Source organism: Choristoneura fumiferana, chromosome 13 (assembly GCF_025370935.1).
Source record: "Choristoneura fumiferana chromosome 13, NRCan_CFum_1, whole genome shotgun sequence".
Taxonomy (NCBI): domain Eukaryota; kingdom Metazoa; phylum Arthropoda; class Insecta; order Lepidoptera; family Tortricidae; genus Choristoneura; species Choristoneura fumiferana.
In genome coordinates, this window is record NC_133484.1 from 9009741 (window position 1) to 9030238 (window position 20498).

Below are 20498 nucleotides of genomic sequence, written 5' to 3' on the forward strand. Positions count from 1 at the left end.
ATTCCGATCGGTGACCGGTCCGACAATTAACAGATACGGTTAATTAAAGAGAAACGTTAAAACCGAGAGACCGTTCCATTAGCCTTGTCATTCCCTTTATTTTGATACGACTTGACGCCATTATCTTTTAATCTCGACGGACTCTGTTCAAGTCCTTTTAAAATGTAAATTGAATGTTCCCGCAACGCAACTGCGTCACATTTATAAATTTTATGTCTTAAAGTAATTTGCTTCACTAGGGGTCAATCAACGGTTTTTGATAAGATTGTGTTAATGAAATCGAGGAATGTTGTCGAACTTTTAGTTAGAAACATACCATATTAATTCCGGAGGTCTCTCGCATTAGCATATCTAGTATCATAATTTGAGGTGGAGTTATCACGTGCGATGCGTTTACCGCCTACGAGAGTTTTACGGCAATGACTCTTTTCTTAGCTTTATTTTTGATGTAAATACGTTCGTATAATTATGTATTTCAAGAAAACAGTACTTATCGTACTTTATTTTATTTTTGTTTTCGCTGACTGTATTGATTTTTGGTGTTCATTAAGGAATAATGTATGTATGTGTGTGTACGTACGTAATCTTTATTGTACAAAAGAAAATAATCAAAATACAATTGTCAAAATTCGGGAGACTTGTACATACAAAGGCGGGGGCCCTATAAGGGATCTCTAGCAGTCAACCTTTGAGTGGATGAGAGGAGCAATCAATCAGTTAGGAATAATTCTATTGTATTGTATTTGTAACGTCATGAACTGCTGCTGATGATAGATTTTTAAAGTTTTTTTTTATTCGGCTGGATGGAAAACGAGCAAGTGGGTCTCCTGATGGTAAGAGATCACCACCGCCCATAAACATCAACACCAGGGGTATTGCAGATGCGTTGCCAACCTAGAGGCCTAAGATGGGATACCTTAAGTGCCAGTAATTTCACCGGCTTATCTATTATGTTTGAAATTATATATTTGACTGGAGTAGTTCCTAGTTTGTTAAAGGCGGATTTAAATGGAGTAGTTATTATCTCTTTTATCCAATTAAATATTACAGTGACATGCAATTTATACTCCCCAAAATAATTCCTAACTTATTGTGTCACATGTCACTGTATTTATTTTATGAACCACACACCAAAATCATTAAACACATTCGGAATCTAACCCGTTTCATCTCAACCTCGACCCTAGCTAATGTTTTTTTATAAAAACTAGCCCACCTTTTAAATCCGTGTGCTATTGTGCGAACTGTGAATGACCTCTTCAGCATAATGGCTAGGGATGCGCGTGCGCCGGGAGGGGCGACCGGTTTGAAATTAGAACGTTTTTTATTCGTTATTCGGCTTTTGTCGGCGCCCGCCCTGTGTGCAAGCGCTAACTCGACAAATGCATGAAATAAGCCGTATTTTATTTCCCATCCTTTTTCAAATGCTTTTAAATTTTTAGGGGATACTTTTTTGGGTGCAGTTTCTATTTCTATTGAATTTTTTTTTTATAGCTTTAGAATTAATTTGTGGTAGCATACAAAATATTGACCTTGTAATAGTTATATTATTACCATTAATTTCAAATTAGGTTAGAGTTACTATTAAATTCGAATAGGAGTACAAGTCGATTCACCAGAACTGACACGAATGGCTTGAACGAAATACTTGAGCCGTAGTTCTCTCGCGAGCCTAGTGCGGATTGAGAACCTCACTCACACATAGGTACCATTGAAATTCTTCATGGGTTCGTGCAGGTATCCCCACGACATTTTTCTTTACCGTAAAGGACATGGTAAATTTCAAATGTAACCTCACACATTGTCATAAATTTCGAAAAACGGAGGTACGACCCTGAACTCACGGCCCTCTGCTTATGAGGGAATACGTCAAACCAGTAGGCTACCAAGACTTTACAAAACGGGCAACAGTTAATGAAATCGAATTATGAAATATAAGTACTTAAATAAAAAAGCTGATATTACTGAATTCACTATTAAGGACTCTACAAATTAATCCACAAGCTCTTTAATAACTTTACCTCGTATATTTGTTTATTTCAAATCTTGCAATTATGACAATGCAAGTAGGTACAGTCAGCAAAAATGCTTGTATTAATTTTTTTAACAAAAAATATTTTATCTCAATGTAGGTGAACCTACAAAAGTTAGTAAGTACTCGTATTAGATATCTTGTATTCATAATCTCTGGGTTACCTTGTATTAATTAATAATAAAAATTTTTGCTCTTGTTCACCAAAGACCAGCGGCGAGGCGCCTTTGTATCCTCCCATTTAGTAGAGAGTAAACAGAGATGGGATCGCCGAACTGAACTAGGGACTTAGGGAGGGAGGACCCGATAGTACGACGCAAGGCTTGTTACTGGTTGGTCGCGTCAACGACTGCTCGCCGCGTTCGAACGCGATGCCGCGAGTGTTTACCGAACTTTTGAAATTTGAATTCCGAATCCTATTAGAATAAATCAATGAATTAGAAAATGCCAGTATTATAGGTGTGTTGCCAGTGAAATGATAAACATGTAAATTTCATCGATGGTATGAAAATTAAGTGTAATTCAGTGGCAGTATGGTGGATGTTGGTGCTAATGAGTGCGATAACACTATAAATGGAAGAAACCAATTCGTGTTATTTGTACTTGTGCATTTACTATTAATTGGACTGAACGGAACAAATGGTAATAATGGTAATTTTATTAAAAAATTGAAGTTTACCTTTAAAATGGCGGCTAATCAATTATGAGTTTATGAGTAGCATTAAAAAGTTGGTTTATTAGCAGAGTACATCCGGAACCAAGACTTGAATTTCTAGTTTATGGAGTAAAGTTTGAAAGAACCGCGTCGCTTATATCAGAGCCACTGGAATCAGTGCCGTCCCTGTAAAACTTTAAAATATACATAATTTTTTCCTTTTGAATAAAGTTAGAAAAAAGCAACGAAAACTGTTATTTGTTATAATTTGGAATGGCTTGGTTGTCAATTGTCATAAAAGCATTTTTTTTATAAAAATATTTTAAGTAACTTATGTACTAAAATTTACTGCAATTTTAACCGTCTTACGAACACCATTAGTTAGAATAGACATGTAGTTAAACACCGTTTTGGCTGTTACCGTCAGATAGTTACCACATCGGTTCATAATTAAAGTACCATGAAACCAATTAACGAAATGTTTCGTAGCGTTCGTTAACAACACAATGGTGCTTTTTTATTATTTAACGTTCGGCTTAATTAGTGTTAACGCTTGCGTTAAATTGGTCGAAAATGAAACAGTCATTGTTAACGAACTAAAAACTGCAAGTGTCGATTGTAATTTAAACTAAGGCTAGAAGTAAATTTCGTATGTGCAAACGCTTTGTAGTATTTGTTTCTCTTTCATTAATTTTTAACTCCCACGTCGTTTTCTGATCCCGCCTATCATAACATGTAGGTACTTACTTAGTCATTGAGAGTACGTTTTACCAAAAGATTGAAATCCATTCGGACTAATTCGGATACGATGATTCGGAGTCGGGCTCCAACTCTTCCGATAGTTATGTTGTACGACATGTGACTCGCTCGCTGGTTCATCCCACTAATAGGTATTATAAATGCGAAAGTTTGTAAGTCTTTTTGTATATTTGTTAACTTGTCACGTTTAAATCGCTGAGCTGATTTAGATGAAATTCGGTGCACAGATAGTTTTGAGTCCCGGGAAAGGACATGGGATAGTTTTTTCCCGGAAATTTGCATATTTCCCGCGAACCCACCGCGACCCCATCGCGAACCGCGAATATAAACGAATAAACGAATTTTACGCGGACGGAGTCGCGGGCAACAGCTTGTATTTTATAATGTAACAAATTTCTCTATGAAAAATATTCTTACAGTCTTTTTACTCTAAAATTTTTACATAAAATCTGGCATCAAAGGTCATCTACAAAGAACAGATAGAGTCGGTATAGAGCTATTTGCTTTACATAATGGTGGATGAATTGACTTAGTCTGAAGTTTTGCCAAATAATACCAATAAAAATATAAGCAAAGCAAGGTCTAGACGTGTTTAAACGAAAGGATTTGGCAGATGGCCGTCGGCTCAGCGGGATCTGTTGCGGATTTTTAATGAATTTTGTGTCATTCCGCAAGTTGGTTACGATCCAGACATACTTAGATTTAGATTAGATTTTTCACCTCTTCATCACCATCCCAATCTATGTGTATGTCCCACTGCTAGGCACAGGCCTCCTGTCAAAATGTTAGTTCCCATGCGGGTCCAATGTGGATTGGCAACTTCACAAACACCATTGAACAGGTTTCCTTACGATGTTTTCCTTTACCGTAATGCTCACGATAAGGCGTAATGGATATAACACTGTCAATTTAAGTTAGGTACAGTCACCTACATTAATAACTGCAACAGCGGTGCGTGCAAAGATATATATCTAACACGAACACGTCCTACCGGCCCTAGAAATGGAGTCGTATCAGATACTTATGCACGCTTGATTGTGTCAGATATTGGTGATGGTGACTATACTAGAAGATCAATTGTCAAATTTTAGTATAAAGCCGAGTTTAGACTTGCAAGAAAAATCGTGCAAGTTGCATTACATTGCGAGGCCGTGAAGCCAACCAGTTTGTAGTGGTCCATCGAGCGCCGCAATGTAATGCAACTTGCACGATTTTTCTTGCAAGTCTAACCTCGGCTTAATGTTCAAGGTGCACTGACCGTGTTAAATGAGACTTGTCAACGGCCTTATCAAATATTGGTCAGCTCTTGGCCATAAAAGGAAGGTCAAGACGTCGGATGACCATATAGCGCTGCTTCCATGTTTGTTTGGCCTGTTAAACTTTCAAATCTTGAAATTGAGTCATTCAGCCTTAGTGCATGTTAATAAAATGCACAAGCATTGCTGGTGTTATTTTGATCTAGAATCTATGTATAGGTATAAGTACCTAAATATTTTAATGTTTCGTTTGCGTTCAGAAATATTTAAAATTATTCCCAGTCTATTTCAAGCACTTTCCACATAGTGAAAATAATTATTGTCACATGAAATCCTACTTTTCTATAAATAAAAACTTAAAAAAGCTTCTTCTTATTCTTTTTATTTTTTCCCACGCACGGGGTCAAACCGGCCAAGTGCGAGTCAGGCCAAGCGCAGCGCAGAGTTCCGTATTAATATGTGACAGATTTATAATATTACGTTTTGATCGAGTACTACTCGTAAAACCTACTTAGAAATAATAGATTTCCTTCTAAATTCTTTATATAAAATAATTATAATACTTTTAACATACATGTTTGTGGACAAGCCAATTTTGTAACAAAAATACTAGTGTAGGTACTAGACAAAACGGCGTATTGTTTAAATATAATAACTTGATGAAATACCTTTTCTCGAGACAATGTCAGTCAATGATTTTGATTTAGTGGTAGTAGCATTATTTTACCAATTTAAAATCTGCATTAAATGCGTCAGTTTTCAGAGTTGCACCCAGGCTAAACCGAGCCGAGTCGCTAGTGTAATTAAGTATCAGTGTTTTTTTCGTTTTATTTTATTAAGTTTTACTTTCGCAATTTTTATCTAATAAAAATAATAATTACTACTTTTGATGATAAAATTGGTAGCCGTACCCATTAAAAAAACCTCAAAATTTAGCCTACCTGAGTATTCTAGTGTATACCTAATAGGTATTTTCATCTTTATACATTTGAAACTAGCATACTACATATATCCAAAAACAGCAATTCTGTTATCGCTTTCTGCAAACCGAATTTCTTTAGAAGCTTTATTTAAATAAAAACGGCCAAGAGCGTGTCGGACACGCCCGAAATAGGTTTCCGTATTAAAAATTAAGTAAGATTTTTCAAAGGATTTCGTATTTTGTATAGAATATTCCAAGTTTAGGTATATTTTACACCTTAGGCTGCTATTTACTCTTAAACTACAAGTAATTCTCAAGATAACCGTTATAGTTTTCCTTGTAAGTTTGATATACCTACTACCATCTTTTAGATTTTAGCGGGGGGACGCACGATTTTAATCAAAATTTGCACTTTAAAGCTGAATATTTTGCAAACAATGAGTGAATCGAAAAATCGTGTTTTAAAAGACCTATCCAACGATACCCCACACTATAGGGTTGGATGTGAAAAAAAAATCACCCCCACTCTACGTCTATGGGAGGTACTATAATTTTTTTTTTAATTTTGTTATAGTATCATTTTGTCGGCATAGTTTACATATATATTCGTGCAAAATTACAGCTTTCTAGCATTGATAGTCCTTGAGCAAAGCCGCGGACGGACAGACAGACAGACAGACATGGCGAAACTATAAGGGTTCCGTTTTTTCCGTTTTGGCTACGGAACCCTAAAAACGTGCGCGCTTCGTTTGTGCAACATAAAACACTAACACATGTTTCCTTTCGATAAAGCGTCGGCGTCATCTTAACAAATTGACCGTAGTCAAAGACACATGTGAAAGATTTTTTGTATATTTTTTGCAAGTTTTGTCAGTGTCGGATTTATTAAGTGTTGAAAAAACATTTGCCGCTATGCCAATTTAAAAAACACTTGTGAGAAATTAATAAACTGTAATGCGAATGACTCAGAATTTAAATGCTACAATAAAACTTAATCAACCGTTGAACTTATGTTTAACACAATATTAATAGATGTCAGTCTAAAGCTTGAAACACAGAGCGGTGGCGGGGCGGTGCGTCGCGGCGCTCCGCCTCCGGCGTCAGTGTGTTTCTAGCTTTACTTAGTATAAAAAAATGTTGTTTTTTGAGAACGTCTTGGACTGCGCCATCCATCAGATGAGATAGGGGCCAATCGCTAATCAGTTTTAAAACAAGAAAAAATGAACTATGTAGGTATGTTGAAAAATATCAATTTACTTCGGGATATTAGTAGTTAAGCTAAACATGTAATGAGTAAAGTTAGTTTCTCAAAATTCATATTGGAAAGTTAAGAAAAAGTGGGTATTAAATGTAAATCTTACTTCTATATTAAACTCATACAATTTACTTAAATACGATTGCATATCTGGGATTCCCTTATTAATGTGTTTACTTTATCAAAATGCACATTATTATTTGTACCCTCCTACGCGATACAAAAAGACAAACATGTCAAGATAGCCGCATTGTAAGGGTTATCAGTGACACTGACAAGTATTAATAAAGGAACTACCGCGCTTCGGGGGACACAAAAAATAAATCAAAAGTTATTACAATACACCTTGTGTTATCTCTGTTTAATCTAAGCACGGCGTCAAAACGGCTAAGTCGTGATACATTCATTTATGTGATCTTTTTTTACATACTTTGATACAGGTAAGGCTACGCAAAGACGCATTAATTGAAAGATTTATCCTAGTAATATTATAATGCGAAAGTTTGTAAATTATTTTGTTAACTTGTCACGTCTAAATCGCTGAGCGATTTAGATGAAATTCGGTGCACAGATAGAAATGCGAAAGTTTGTAAGTCTTTTTGTTTGTATTGCGAACCCACCGCTTCGCGAACGAATCGAATAAACCGCTGAACCGAATTAGATAAAATTCGGTATATATAGTTTGAGCTCGGGAAAGGTCATAAAATAGTTTTATCCCGGAAAATTACATAGTTCCTACGGGATAGCGATAAACGCGGACGGAATCGTGGACAACAGCAAGTGAATAACAATTGTAAAAATATTTGATGCTTTTGCATACTTTGCTTTTGTCAGCATATATTAATCTTACAAATGCTGAACAGATGGCATTTACATAGGTACTCTTTGTGGAATGCTATACAGAATACATTTTGTCTGTCGACTTTTAGTAACCTTTATTCTGAATGCCATAATGTTCGAACAATGGGGTCAACTACAAACATATTGATGTCAAACGAGAGATAGTATCTGAGAAAGGGTAGAGTCCTTTGCGTAGGTTTTTTGTATTCAAACTCATCTATAACATAAAGTTTCCGTCGTAAAACTAAATCCAAGCATGTTACCCCAGTTTTATCTATTCTTGATCATTTTATTTCCAGTAAAGTACATTGCCTTCGAGACACTTTCTTACACCCAATGAAGTTAGAGATCGGCCTTATTTTATGAGCGTTCCCTTTTATTTGATGAACTCAGGAACAGTTTGTGATCGTCAAAGAAACATTTTTTAATTTTTCTTTTCATCGGTATGTGGAAAAATACGGCTTCGATTACTTCGACATCCCGTTGGAATTTCAGAAAATTGGCTTGCATTCATACCAACCAAGACCATTTTTTAAGATATTGATGTCTACCTCATTTTGAGATAGCCGAAATCCTTTCATTTCAAAGTTAACTTATGTTAGTTTTATAAAAATCCTGAAACACTTACAGTTTCAGCATAAAATACACGCTGCTTAAATAGAAAAGGGCCACAAATCAATTTTTTTTTTTATTATTATTGCAATACTTGCACGTTAAATAGCATTTAAAATGCAATTATTGAGATTGAAAAAAAATTTTTTTTTACTTGTGGTCCTTTTGTATTTTTAAACAACGAATGTGGCCAAATAATAGTTATTTGTGATACAAGGTTGGTAAGTAAGGTTTTACAAATGAGTTGACGAGTGATAAACCCGAGCAGCAAAGCGAGGGTTTTCATCGTCACGAGTTTGTAAAACCTTGCCAACCGTGTATCATACGACGTTTTTCAATATATTTGTTAGAAAATAGGCAATTAATAACACAAAATGGATACATAAAACAAAACAACGCAAAGTTTTATAAAAATGGCGCGTCCGTAATGCGAATGCGTAAGTTTTGTTTTTAATTAGGTTAGAAATTATTAGGCAAAAGTTCGACTCGTTCAGCCACTGCGATTTTTTCGAATAAGTAAATAAAAGGTGGAAATCATTAAAATCTGAGGTAATTAAATTACAGTTTATAATAATTACAATCAATTTTGCAAATTCATTACTTAGTTTTGTATATTTATACATTTTTCTACGTATAAGTCGATATTTTTTATTTTTGTAATTTAAAACTCTGCTTGAAAACTTTTAAAATGGAGAATTAAAAAAAAACTTTTGAAAAAATCGCACTAGTGCAGTAAAATGAACTATCGAGCCATGTATACATACTTTGAAAGTGAATTTTTTGAGCAAATGTATTGAAAAACATTTTTTGAAACATATCATTTGTATGAAAATGTTTTATATACTTAGTGAACCGTACTGTGATATTAATGAAGTCTCTTGATCAAACTAATATCAAAACCCGGTTTCGCATTTCATTACTTAAAAAAAAACTATAAATTGCAATGAGTTTATTTCTTCTGTAGCCCAAAACCGAGCACCGCGCATCAAGGAGCACCCATCGAACACAGTATCTGGACGTAGCGAGCCCGCGACCCTGAGATGTGTAGTGGAGGGTAGACCCAAGCCCCAAGTCCAGTGGTTCAAGGATGGCACCCTGTTGCCACCGGCCGAAGACGGCCACAGGGTCTTACTGGAAGACGGGCTTTTGTTTCTAAGGTAAGAGAAATGATCATAAATTTTTTTGGTCTTGTTCGTATTGATAAAATTATATACGTACGTGCATTTATAATGTAGTAGCAAAATAATAGATTCACAATTAACAACATGTCTCGATTAACAACATGTTTCAAAGTCTTAGAGCGTTATCATATCACACTAGGAATTTGTGGGCGAGTGGAAAGTAAAGCGAGCGCGCAATGATTTCGTCGCGAGTGTACAATAGGTATTATAGTGCCCTGAATATTATACTTGTAGTTACGCAGCTTACTCGCTGCGTGCTCGTGGTTAACTCGTTGCGCGTTCACTTTGATTTCAAATCGCCCACAAATCGTCATTGTGATAACGCTTTTAGTCGGGCTTGCGCGAATCACCGTACTACGTAACTTTGAGATAACTGTTAACGCAGGATTCGGTATATAGTGTCAAAATTTATGCAACTGTCACCCCTAAGCCAGGGTTTAACCATGTTTTTTTAACCCTAAACCATGCAAGCAGCCCCTATGTTATTAAAGTTGTTTCCACCAACTTGACAGCTTAAATATACTTAGGTATACCTGCCTGCCTAGCTATAGTGTGCGTCGTACGTGATGAATGCAATTAATGATTATTTGATCATAAAATATTCGAAGAAAACTTTGTCTTCAACTTCTAGTTAAAGACACTTAAGAATTTTGGTGTCGTTATTTACTTAACTTGCCACAAAAACTCCCCTTATTTGTACTATGCTATAGCAAATACTTGTTCAGTCTATTTATTTAAAATAATGACTTGCTCTCATTCCCGTAATCCCCATTACATTTTATAAACAGTGTTATATAGGTCAGATGTATTTTCTTAGAGTAAATCGAGGCAAGAAGGAAAGCGATGAGGGAGTGTATTGGTGCGTGGCTCGGAACCTGGCAGGCGAAGCTGTCAGTCGCAATGCTTCCCTCAATGTCGCTGGTAAGTTGGTACTTATCTTTAAATATAAAGTTTTATTTGAGAATGGAGCCTTTTTATTAGGTAGATTTAAATATCGCTATATAATTAGTCTGGCGGTTTGATACAAAATCGGATTCATGTTTTTTTCTATTGTTAATTTAAAAAAAAATGAGATGGACGGATGACCTGGTTAAAGCGGCGGATTCAAGGACGCAAGGCTGCTTCCAGCCTAAGCAACTGTAGGCCTATGGGGGAGGCCTATGTCCAACAGTGAACGTCCTACGTACGGCTGATATGATGATGAATTAAACAAAAAATATGGACATACTTATAGCCGGTTAAAGTTTCGTGTGACGTTACACCCACCTACACTTTTTACGGGGACGTATCTGAATATCGAAAATTAATATATATCAAGTTAAAAAATCGACGGTCAAAATATCAAAAGTAGGTAAGGTTAGGCTCGATATTTTAACTATCGATATTTTCAATTTTCGATATTCAGATACGTGTCCTTTTTTACTAAAAAGTGACGTCACGGCCCTCCCCCTTCCGAACTTTGACACATTTTATCTTTGTAATTTTTTGTTCGATCGATAAAAAAAAAACGTGTCTGATATTTTGTAATAATCTTACTGAGGGAGTAAATTGAAATATTTTTTTTTATCCAGGAATCTACCTAATGAGGGTTTTCCGACAGGCGAAATATCGCTAGATGGCGTAAGTATCGTGAGGTTCTTTTGAAATTTTAGTCTTGCTTGCGATTGGCTCATTTAGTTATTTTATTTAACCAATCATAAATGTCCAACGGCCCTCACGATACTATTGCCATCTAGCGATATTTCACCTGTCGAAAAACTCTCATTAGGTAGGAATCTATCTTAGACGCATTTTTTTAGTGATTCGCGACGACTTTAAAGTGGAACCTAGAGACGTGCACGTAGCTGCCGGCGAGCCAGCTGTTCTGGAATGTTCTCCCCCGAAGGGAGTTCCAGAGCCGTCCGTACATTGGCTGAAAGATGGGAATTTATACGACGTGGAAGTTAATGGCAGGTAAACAAAAAATTAAAGTGTTAGCATAGTCAATTGTATTTCAATGCGATAAGAATGCAATTGTTACAAAAATATTTACGACTTTCTAAACTTTATTGTCTTTCAGGGTAACAATAACAGAAAGTGGTAGCTTAAAAATATTAGAAACTTTGCCAATAGATAATGGGGTGTACCGATGTGTGGCGTCAAACATAGCCGGCGAGAGGCAATCGAGACATGCTGCGTTAATAGTATTAAGGAGACCTCACTTCGTAGTTAAACCTAGTAATATTACTGCTTTAGTTGGACAGACTGTCGAATTCACTTGCCAGGTAAATAAAATTATTTTTATAATAAATTCAATAAACCACGTACCTAATTTTTGTATAATTATTATGGACATTGCGAATATTGATGACAATCATAGAACTTCAAAGTATTATTTTTTAGAACTAGCTGTTGCCCACAACTTTATATGTGGATAGTTTGCTTATGTATGTAATCCCGCGGGAACTAAACAATTATCTGAGATAAAAACTATCCAGGTTATAAATTATCAGTGTGCTAAATTTCATCTATATATGTATCAGCCGTTATTGCGAGATTGAGTAAGAAACATCCAAATATCTTCTCAACTTTTCTTATTTATAATATTAGTGATAATATGATAGTATTGAATTTAGAAAATGTAAGAACAATGCAGTAAGTACTTGTCAACAAAATTTCTTCAACTATTGCATAGTCTAGTCTAGACCCTAGATGTTGATAGTTACTTAAATTATTGTGTAAAGTGGGGAGAACTATTAATATTTATATTAATCTTTGCAGAGCTTCGATTCGAGTGTTAAGATAACATGGGTGAAGGAGGACGGAACACTGCCCGCTCACGCGTCCGTGACACGCGGTGTGTTGCGTCTGGAACACGTGTCGGCTGCAGATATGGGCACATACTCATGTCGAGCAGACAGCCATGCCGGCTCTAGTGTCGCCAGTGCCACGTTAACCGTCCACAGTAAGCACACAGTACAGCCAGTATTATGTTAGAGGCGACAGCTGAAATGTTTTGGAGACGATTATGTATTTTATAGACGCTACACAAATTGTCTGAACGGCCAGAACGAAAAAATCTCGTTTATTTCTCCTTGAGTGATTCTGATAACCCGAGTAGATATTAGCAGTACCACCTAGTTCTGGTTTGGTCGGATGTTTTGAAGTCACGTCAGTTTAAACACTAACAACCTGAATTGCTAACAAATATCGAACCAGCAGATCAAGTATTCAGAGCACTGACCGACCGTTTCGTTTCCTTTCTACTAACACAAATACGACTCAGCCCTGTCTATTTACAATTTTATTGCATCATTAATTCCTGGAGCTATTTTAATCTGGCCGTCTGTTTTAGCGCTACCCCACTTCACACAGATACCGTCCAATCTAACCGCTTGGGAAGGAGATGTGGTTTCTATACCGTGTGAGGCTAAAGGCTTACCCACACCAACGACGTTTTGGATATTAGAAGGGAATCAGGACTCCTTATTGTTCCCGGAATGTATGAAAAGTAACTCAAGTTTGTTATACCTGGACGGTGCAAAGGTGGAACACAGTGGGCGAGTTATTTGCACAGCTGTCAACGCAGCTGGTAGCACAATGCGAGAAGCTTATCTTACCGTTCTCAAAAAAAGAAATAACGATTTAAAATCTGAAGACGACGATGTCACAGAAAGTTTCCAACGTGAAACCCATATGACGCAATATGAACTGGTGCAAGCTAGGAAATTTCTGCAGCAGAATGTATTGGTGTTGAAAAGATTGGAAGCGCTATCGTCAACTTCACTCAAAGTTGTATGGGATGTAAGTGATTGCAAAGTAAAAAAATAACTCGTTTAAGAATTTGTAGATTGAATTGTAAAGACATTTTTTTTTTAGGTCTTAACAGATTACAATGAGTATTTAGAGGGAGTTAAGATTTGGTACAACAGCACGACTTTGAATTGGCGTAATGTCACTGATGATGAATCGATAATATTGAACACTTCATATGCAAAGAGTATGATTTGTTCTAATGGTTCATTGACAGACGTGGATAATAGTGGATCATCGAGCTACATCCTTTCTGGTCTAATGCCGTATACACAATACGATATATTCCTTATGCCATTCTACAAAAACTTATTAGGGCGACCTTCAAACTTGATGCCTGGATATACAGCTGAAGACGGTAATTTTTAATTCTATTATTATAATTATGATCGCATTACTTTTTGAAGTGCATATTGTTAGGTGCAAATTGCTGTTAAAAACTGAAAAGTGTTTGAATAAAGCTGTCTTTGCGCGGCTATAATTATATTAAAGCTATAAAAAGCTTCGCAAGTTAATCTTTAAGAAATCCAAATTGTCTTTGTTATTCGGCTATTAACTTGCTGTGCCCCTAACATTGATTACAATCTTTCACGGCAAAACTTTCCAGCCTTACCTTCATCGCTTCAATGATAAATTATTCTGTATTTCATTAGAGTTACGGTAATTTACCGGTAATTACCGTTTTAGTGCCGTCGGCTCCTCCTCAGGCGGTGACGGCGGGGGTCGTAAATGCGACTTCGGCGTGGATTCGATGGGAGCCGCCACCTGCGGCCACATGGAACGGCGAGCTCATCGGTTACCTGGTAAACACTGTTTTTATTTCAATTATTTTAAATTCCGGTACATAATTACTTTTCTCTTTCTCTCCTGCGACAATACCCCTTTGTGGGTCTTGGTCTCCTCAATGATTTTCTTACATTTTACTTTTCCTACACATTTTTTAATTAATACTATATAAAAATATGTAGATCAAGGTGTACATTATTGGCGAAGGCAGAATGACCTTAATGGGAGTAAGCATTTTCCCAGCAATAGGACACCTTTTTAGGCTAATAATGAAAAACATATACATTTGCGAAATCCGTCTTTATAATAAATGGCAGAGATAAAAACGTACAATCAGAGCATATTTTCAAGAACTTTGTCCTACAACTGCCGCAATTTTAAGTTATCACTCAATGATCGCCATTGATTTCTCCGGACTACTCGTAAAAAAGATAATGATAGTATGGTTGAGTCTTGCGGAAGATTTATCTAAAATATTTTTTAAATCATGGAATCACAGCATATGCAAGGAAAAATCATAACTTTACCTTTGTGGCCATACTAAGACAGTAGCATACACTAAAAGAGGTATCTGCTAAATTAATAATATTGCATTGTCATCCAATGTACACGTATGTAGGTATGCAAATTTTCAGCTTTATCGGAAATCGGGAACCCGTGACCCGCACATACATAGATACACAAATAATACATGGCAAGCTTTTAAAAAGAAGTCAGGTAGTTGGGTAGCTTTTACACATGCAAGTAAAATTTTATGCGCTTGTTTAACGTCTTTTAGAATTAAAATAATAATATCAAAACGAGATATCTGTATTTGGTAGCATTATGAGCGGTTCTTTGAAGACTTGAACGTTTATGACCAATATGGTAATTTCATTTAAATTCAAGCGAGAGACAGCAAAATCACGACTTCTCTATGGTAAAGTTAACCTAATAGGGTAGGATAAGGTGATTAAGCAGCTAAATTACTGTTTAAACTGGTGGCTTTGCGACGTAGTTCCAAAGATTTTAAAGACTTATTGCAAAACTTCAATGAAGAAAGTAGGTATGATGAGTTTAACTGGAGCCCAATCATTGATTATTAATTTCAGTTATTGACATCCATCACTTGATCATTTTGATTAACTATCAACCAATAAATCAATTTACGGGGCACAATCAATCTCACTTACTGAGAATGCGAAAACTCGTTCCTTGTGAAACACCGGTGACCCGGTTTTTTTAATATACTAGCTTTTGCCCGCGACTTTGTCCGCGCAGATGTCAAACTTATGGTAAAATTTTAATCAAAGCGTTTTCTACAACTGGTAACGAAGTTCTTAGCTAATCACCTACTTTATAATACTTACGGAGATAAAACCACTGTAAAGTGAATTTAAAATAATCCTCTTTAAGTATTCCTCATTCAATAAACCCGTCCTTATAACTTCTCTATATTATAAATAATATAGGTACAGGAATCTGGATAGCTATCTTAAATAATCCTGATAACGTTCACAAAGATGTAAATTTTACTCGTATGTGATTATTAAAAATATAAATAGAAATAATATTTATTCACTTGACTTGTTATTGAAATTGAGTGTCAACAAACTACATATATCGAACTCTTGTCAAACGGAATCATTTGGCAGATTGAAATCCGAGTTGGTGGTGCCGCCGGTGGGCGAGTTGTGGGTCAGATGTCACTGGGAGCGCGCACCCGCGCCGCGGCGGCCAGCTCGCTGCGCGCCGGCGGCCGCTACAGCGCGCGCGCCGCCGCCGTCACGCGTCGCGGCCACGGGCCCTTCAGCGCGCCCGCGCATCTGCACATGCTGCCCACGCACACGCAGCGGCAATACGTGCAGTAAGTACTGGGTACACTACAGCTCTGTGGTGTGCAGTGAAGTTCGGCAGCGCTAGTGACTACCCTGGGGCAAGTGCCTACCCTGCTGCTAGTGTCTACCTTGCTGCCAGTGCCTACCCTGCTGCTTGTGCTGGCGGGTACGTGAGCGTCGCTATCTACCCTCACTGTACGCCACAGTTGCAGCTTTATAAAATTTAAGGTTGCAGCTCTATTACTGTTTACGGAGTGACGCAGTTTTAATTTCAGCGGGTGACCTCGTTTTAATTTTTTTTGTAATGTACCAAATTGTTACTGTTCCAAATAAAGATTTATTATTATTATTTGGGATTTTACACAACAGGAAATTTACAATTTCTTACAAGATTTGAATAGGTACTATAAAATACTTAAATAAGTCGGTACTCAATTGTTATAACTTTCAAATAGAGAATAGTAATGGTACGAGAAACGCAAAAATACATTGCAGTTAACAAGAAGTTTCAAAAACATCTCACGGTCTAAAAATCCAGACATTATGCTTAGTTAGCCTCAAGTGGTTTATGAAGTGTTTACGCACGTAATGTTCACAGGAAGGGTCCTGTGAATTGCTTTTACCGAACCCGATGTGAGATGAGTCAAGAGCTTTACGCGAGGTTAATCATAAACGTACACCACATCCTTATGTTGCTTTTACGATAGCAATAAAAAGGCAACGGCATGCCATCCGCGAATTGTTCGACACTATCCAATCATTTCCCTATTGAAATATCTGAATGTTTGTTTTAGAACCGAACCACCGAAGGATTCTAACATAACAAGCATTTTTCAAGAAACATGGCTTCTTGCACTCGGTCTGATCGTGTTCTCCGTTATTGTGATTGGAGTGTTCAGCGTGTATTACATAAAACGGCGCAATGGGATACAAAGGAAGAAGTCTGCCGGTAAGCTGATACTACACAGGCTCAAGCTGGCGCCATATCGGTTACTCAATTCTTTATCACGCGTGTGAACAGCGAAACGCATTTATTATTATTTCACAGAGTTCATTGTACTTTTTAACTGACGGTGCAAAAGGAAACAAAATTTATTGGCATTCTTTGAACGTTATCACTATCACTTCAATCTGACGTGCCTTCGTTATCTCGAGTAGCTGCCAATGCTTAATGCTTATCCTTCCGTTATTTCTTAAAAGTCATTTAAACATTTGGGTAATGTAGCACTTTTACGCCCGTATCGTGGGAGCGCTTTACCGAACTGGCGTCACTTAACTTGTTGATGTACAAACAGCAATAATTTAAACATTGAACCCAATTGTAGGTCAATCGATTGTCACGGCTCAACAGTGTCTATTGAATAAAGACACGATCTGGCTCCGGGACCGCGCGGTGTTCGCTTCATCAAACGACCCGACGATAGACGTCAGCAGTTGCCATCAAAGCCTTTTGCATAGTAAGTAAAGATTAATAACCACCTTTGTATGGAATTTGAATTGCTTAATATTATAACCCTATTGGAAATTGCCAAGAAATGACACAGACATTAATCATTTAAGTTCACAAGTGTGTCCTAGTTTCCGTGTGACGTTTAATCAGAACCGAACTATCTATCGCAGCGGGACAATCGAGCAACATACTCAACGTGGAGCCGGAGTACTGCCTACCGCAGAACTCCATTCAAGGCTTAGACACGTCGAGTGTGGACAGACTGCGACGTGGGCCGCCCGAACCGTACGCTTCCAGTGCTATTTACACCGAACTCAATTTCAAGGTACGCCCAGATAAGCATTGTGGGAACCCACATGTTGACACACGATAAGATTAGAATTTCAATTTGCCGAAGAATCTAATACTCGGAATTAAAATTAACTGCTGTAACGATATATATCATCTTCCACAGGACAATAACGACATCGGAGACCTGAGGAATTGTCCAGAAAGACGATCTCATAACAATAGTATTGTTAGGTCGTGCAATGGGAGCATTCAGTATTCCAACGGGGAATGTTCTACTTGTTGCCATAGTACTTCTAGTAGATCTACTAAAGATTATAGAGAACCGAGACACGAAGTACATAACGATGTATTAGAGGATGATTGTGGGTCTTGTAATACGAATAGGTCCGGATCGAGGAGCAGACAGGACAAAAGTAAAGTGTGCCCGACGAATGATTTAGAGTACGACTATCCGCAGTGGCACTGGTTAGGGAGAGAGAACAGTTTCAAAATCCCCATTCAGACAACCAGACATTCGAATGTGGCACGTTCCGACCAGGGCTGTCAAATAAACCTATGTGACATACTGCCGCCGCCGCCATATGAGGTAAATTGAACATGTTTACAACAGCCCTTGCTGACATTAAGCAACTTAACGATCAAAAGCCGATTACTGTTATTCACGCACTATTTTGTTCACGCACTAGTGATAATCTTTCTGTACAATTTTGTGTTAAATAATTTTTAAATATTTTAAATTACGAGTAAGAAAAAGCCTTATAATGTGGTGATTCATGCGGTACATTATAAATTAACAAATAACTAAGTCACTTTATAATGCTCATTTTTATTTTACAGAGTCCAGAAACTAAGAAATAGAAACAGCAAGAAAATCGATTCATACACTTTTTATACTGCAGTGTTTAGCTAATTGTTAAATATAAAACGATATGACACTCACTGTTATCTTAAAGAAAGCAAAGCAATAAAATAATAACGTATCCATTTTGTAAAACAAAAATACGCACGGCTCGTTTACAGTCATCGGGTAACATATACACGTAGGACTTTTTAAATTTTACGAATTTTGTAATCGTTAAGTAGGTATTTAGCCTAAATAATAACTTTGGCCCTATAGGTAACTCAATAGCCTCATGAGTAAGATCGATGTTAAATGATGTACCTAACGAGTTTTCTGAGTTACTAAATAGGGCGTTACATGAATATTGTAGTGAACCGTTGTAGTGTTTGTACCCTTTTATCAAATGTCTGAAACCTAATTGTAATAATATTCCTATCTAAGTTCTAGTCACCGTGTTAAGACTAGCCTAACTGATAACTGCCTAGAAAGTCCTTCTCCAATGCTGTACATTTCGTAACATAATTTTCGTATCGCTGAACGAGCTCAAGGTTGTTATTTTCATTCAAAACGGTATAGATTTAGTAACACATTTCACTGCCATATTAGATTTTTTTAGGATAGAAATAGTAGTTGTTTAATATTTGACTGTGATATTTATATAAAAATTGTGTATTAGTTATAAAATGTAACCTTAGCTTAAGTAACACTAGAGCTATTCATACAATTCAAAATTTTAACCAGAATTAGAGAACGCAGTGCACCTATTTCAAGATCAATTAACATTTATGTAACGTTTTGAACTGTACTTACCTAATCTGAATATTTTCTGAACCCTCTCTGTTTTCCCGAACCAAAACCTTAAAATATAGCAAATTCGTAAAGAAACTTGGTTTCATTAATAATTTTACTACCTCCTGTGCTCAAGGTAGCATGTTTAAGCTCATTGCTTATTCAAGGCGAAATATCTTACGAAGAACTGGGGCCATAAAGAGTAATAATTTTTTCGTCTATTTTTATAAGCTCGCGTGTCGGTTTACAGTATCAGCGATATAAACCGATGTAAAGGGCGACGTAAATAATAACTACTTAGTAATGAAGCACGTCGTTACCTGCGGCTTACAGCTCTTAGCCGACTCATAAACTTGTAGGCCGCACAACACCACAGCGAAGTCAGGTCAAATTTATTAAACGTTAGTTTTATCCATAATTATGACTATGGTTATGTCTTATTTCATTGGAGTCAGGTTAAACGATAGATAAATTGCTTAGGCTAGACAGAATGCGGAAATGAATGTTGCAAGTTCAAGTTCTGTGAGGTTAGTAAAATGAGACTTATAAATTACTTAAATGTAACTAGAAGGGAACAGCAGAAATCTTAAAATACTTTTTTCGCGAATAATTATATTTCATTTGCCATCTTAGTGTTTTCTTTTGTCAAGTATAAAACCGTAATAAAATGTTGACAATATAAATTGCAGTCATATTTCTAAAACTCTACTAGAGTTTTAAGGATTGTAGCTTATTCTTACCAAAAGACTGCGAGTTAAAAGCATTTGGCAATAAATCGTGAAGTCCAATTTATTTCTGTCTTGCTTACGTATCGGTCACATTTATAGATGCCTTTTTGGAACAAAGCTTCCCTTTATCGGACGGTTTTAGGAGTGAAACAAAAGCCCATTCGATTCAAATTACATCCGCACCTTTCATGGCAAATTCTGCTGGAAATCTCGTTTCTCGGCAGTTAGAAATCTTCTAATTATTTCCAGTTTCGCCTTATGCAAATGTTAGGAATGTTTTCAAAAGGTTTTAGTGTCCTAACCCTCAGAAATCAAAGATATTTATGCCATATACATGTCGCCATTCTCCGCAAACTTTGCACTTAGTCTCAAAATTAAACAAAGACTAAGTATAGTGTAAAGTTGTAACTGTAATAAATACTGCAATTATACAACAATCTTCATCCTTGGCACGATTCCAAAGTACTATGTGACTTCGGTGTTTCAACGCTT

General features: G+C 36.7%; 1 protein-coding gene across 2 annotated transcripts; it reads left to right on the plus strand.

Moving 5' to 3' along the window:
* The first annotated feature begins 2346 nt into the window (after positions 1 to 2346).
* On the plus strand, positions 2347 to 19374 carry LOC141434003 (neogenin-like). Of its 2 annotated transcripts, none has more exons than XM_074096197.1 (15): positions 2347 to 2683; positions 9296 to 9488; positions 10330 to 10433; positions 11312 to 11465; positions 11572 to 11776; positions 12273 to 12456; positions 12847 to 13295; positions 13371 to 13662; positions 13992 to 14107; positions 15725 to 15936; positions 16702 to 16856; positions 17233 to 17364; positions 17528 to 17682; positions 17812 to 18234; positions 18486 to 19374. In XM_074096197.1, exons 1-15 carry the CDS (start codon positions 2566 to 2568, stop codon positions 18504 to 18506), a joined length of 2913 nt encoding a protein of 970 aa, XP_073952298.1. In that variant the 5' UTR covers positions 2347 to 2565; the 3' UTR covers positions 18507 to 19374. The 2 variants fall into 2 exon arrangements, with proteins under 2 accessions (XP_073952298.1, XP_073952299.1); XM_074096198.1 differs by having other exon boundaries at positions 2347 to 2674.
* The last annotated feature ends 1124 nt before the right edge of the window (positions 19375 to 20498 follow it).

What these genes read in the sequence shown, in the direction of transcription:
- LOC141434003 (XM_074096197.1), top strand. Translation starts at nt 2,566, where the DNA reads ATGGTGGATGTTGGTGCTAATGAGTGCGATAACACTATAAATGGAAGA. An exon ending in GCGAGCTCATCGGTTACCTG is followed by an intron (nt 14,108 to 15,724) that starts GTAAACACTGTT and finishes ATCATTTGGCAG; the next exon opens with ATTGAAATCCGAGTTGGTGG. An exon ending in ACACCGAACTCAATTTCAAG is followed by an intron (nt 17,683 to 17,811) that starts GTACGCCCAGAT and finishes CATCTTCCACAG; the next exon opens with GACAATAACGACATCGGAGA.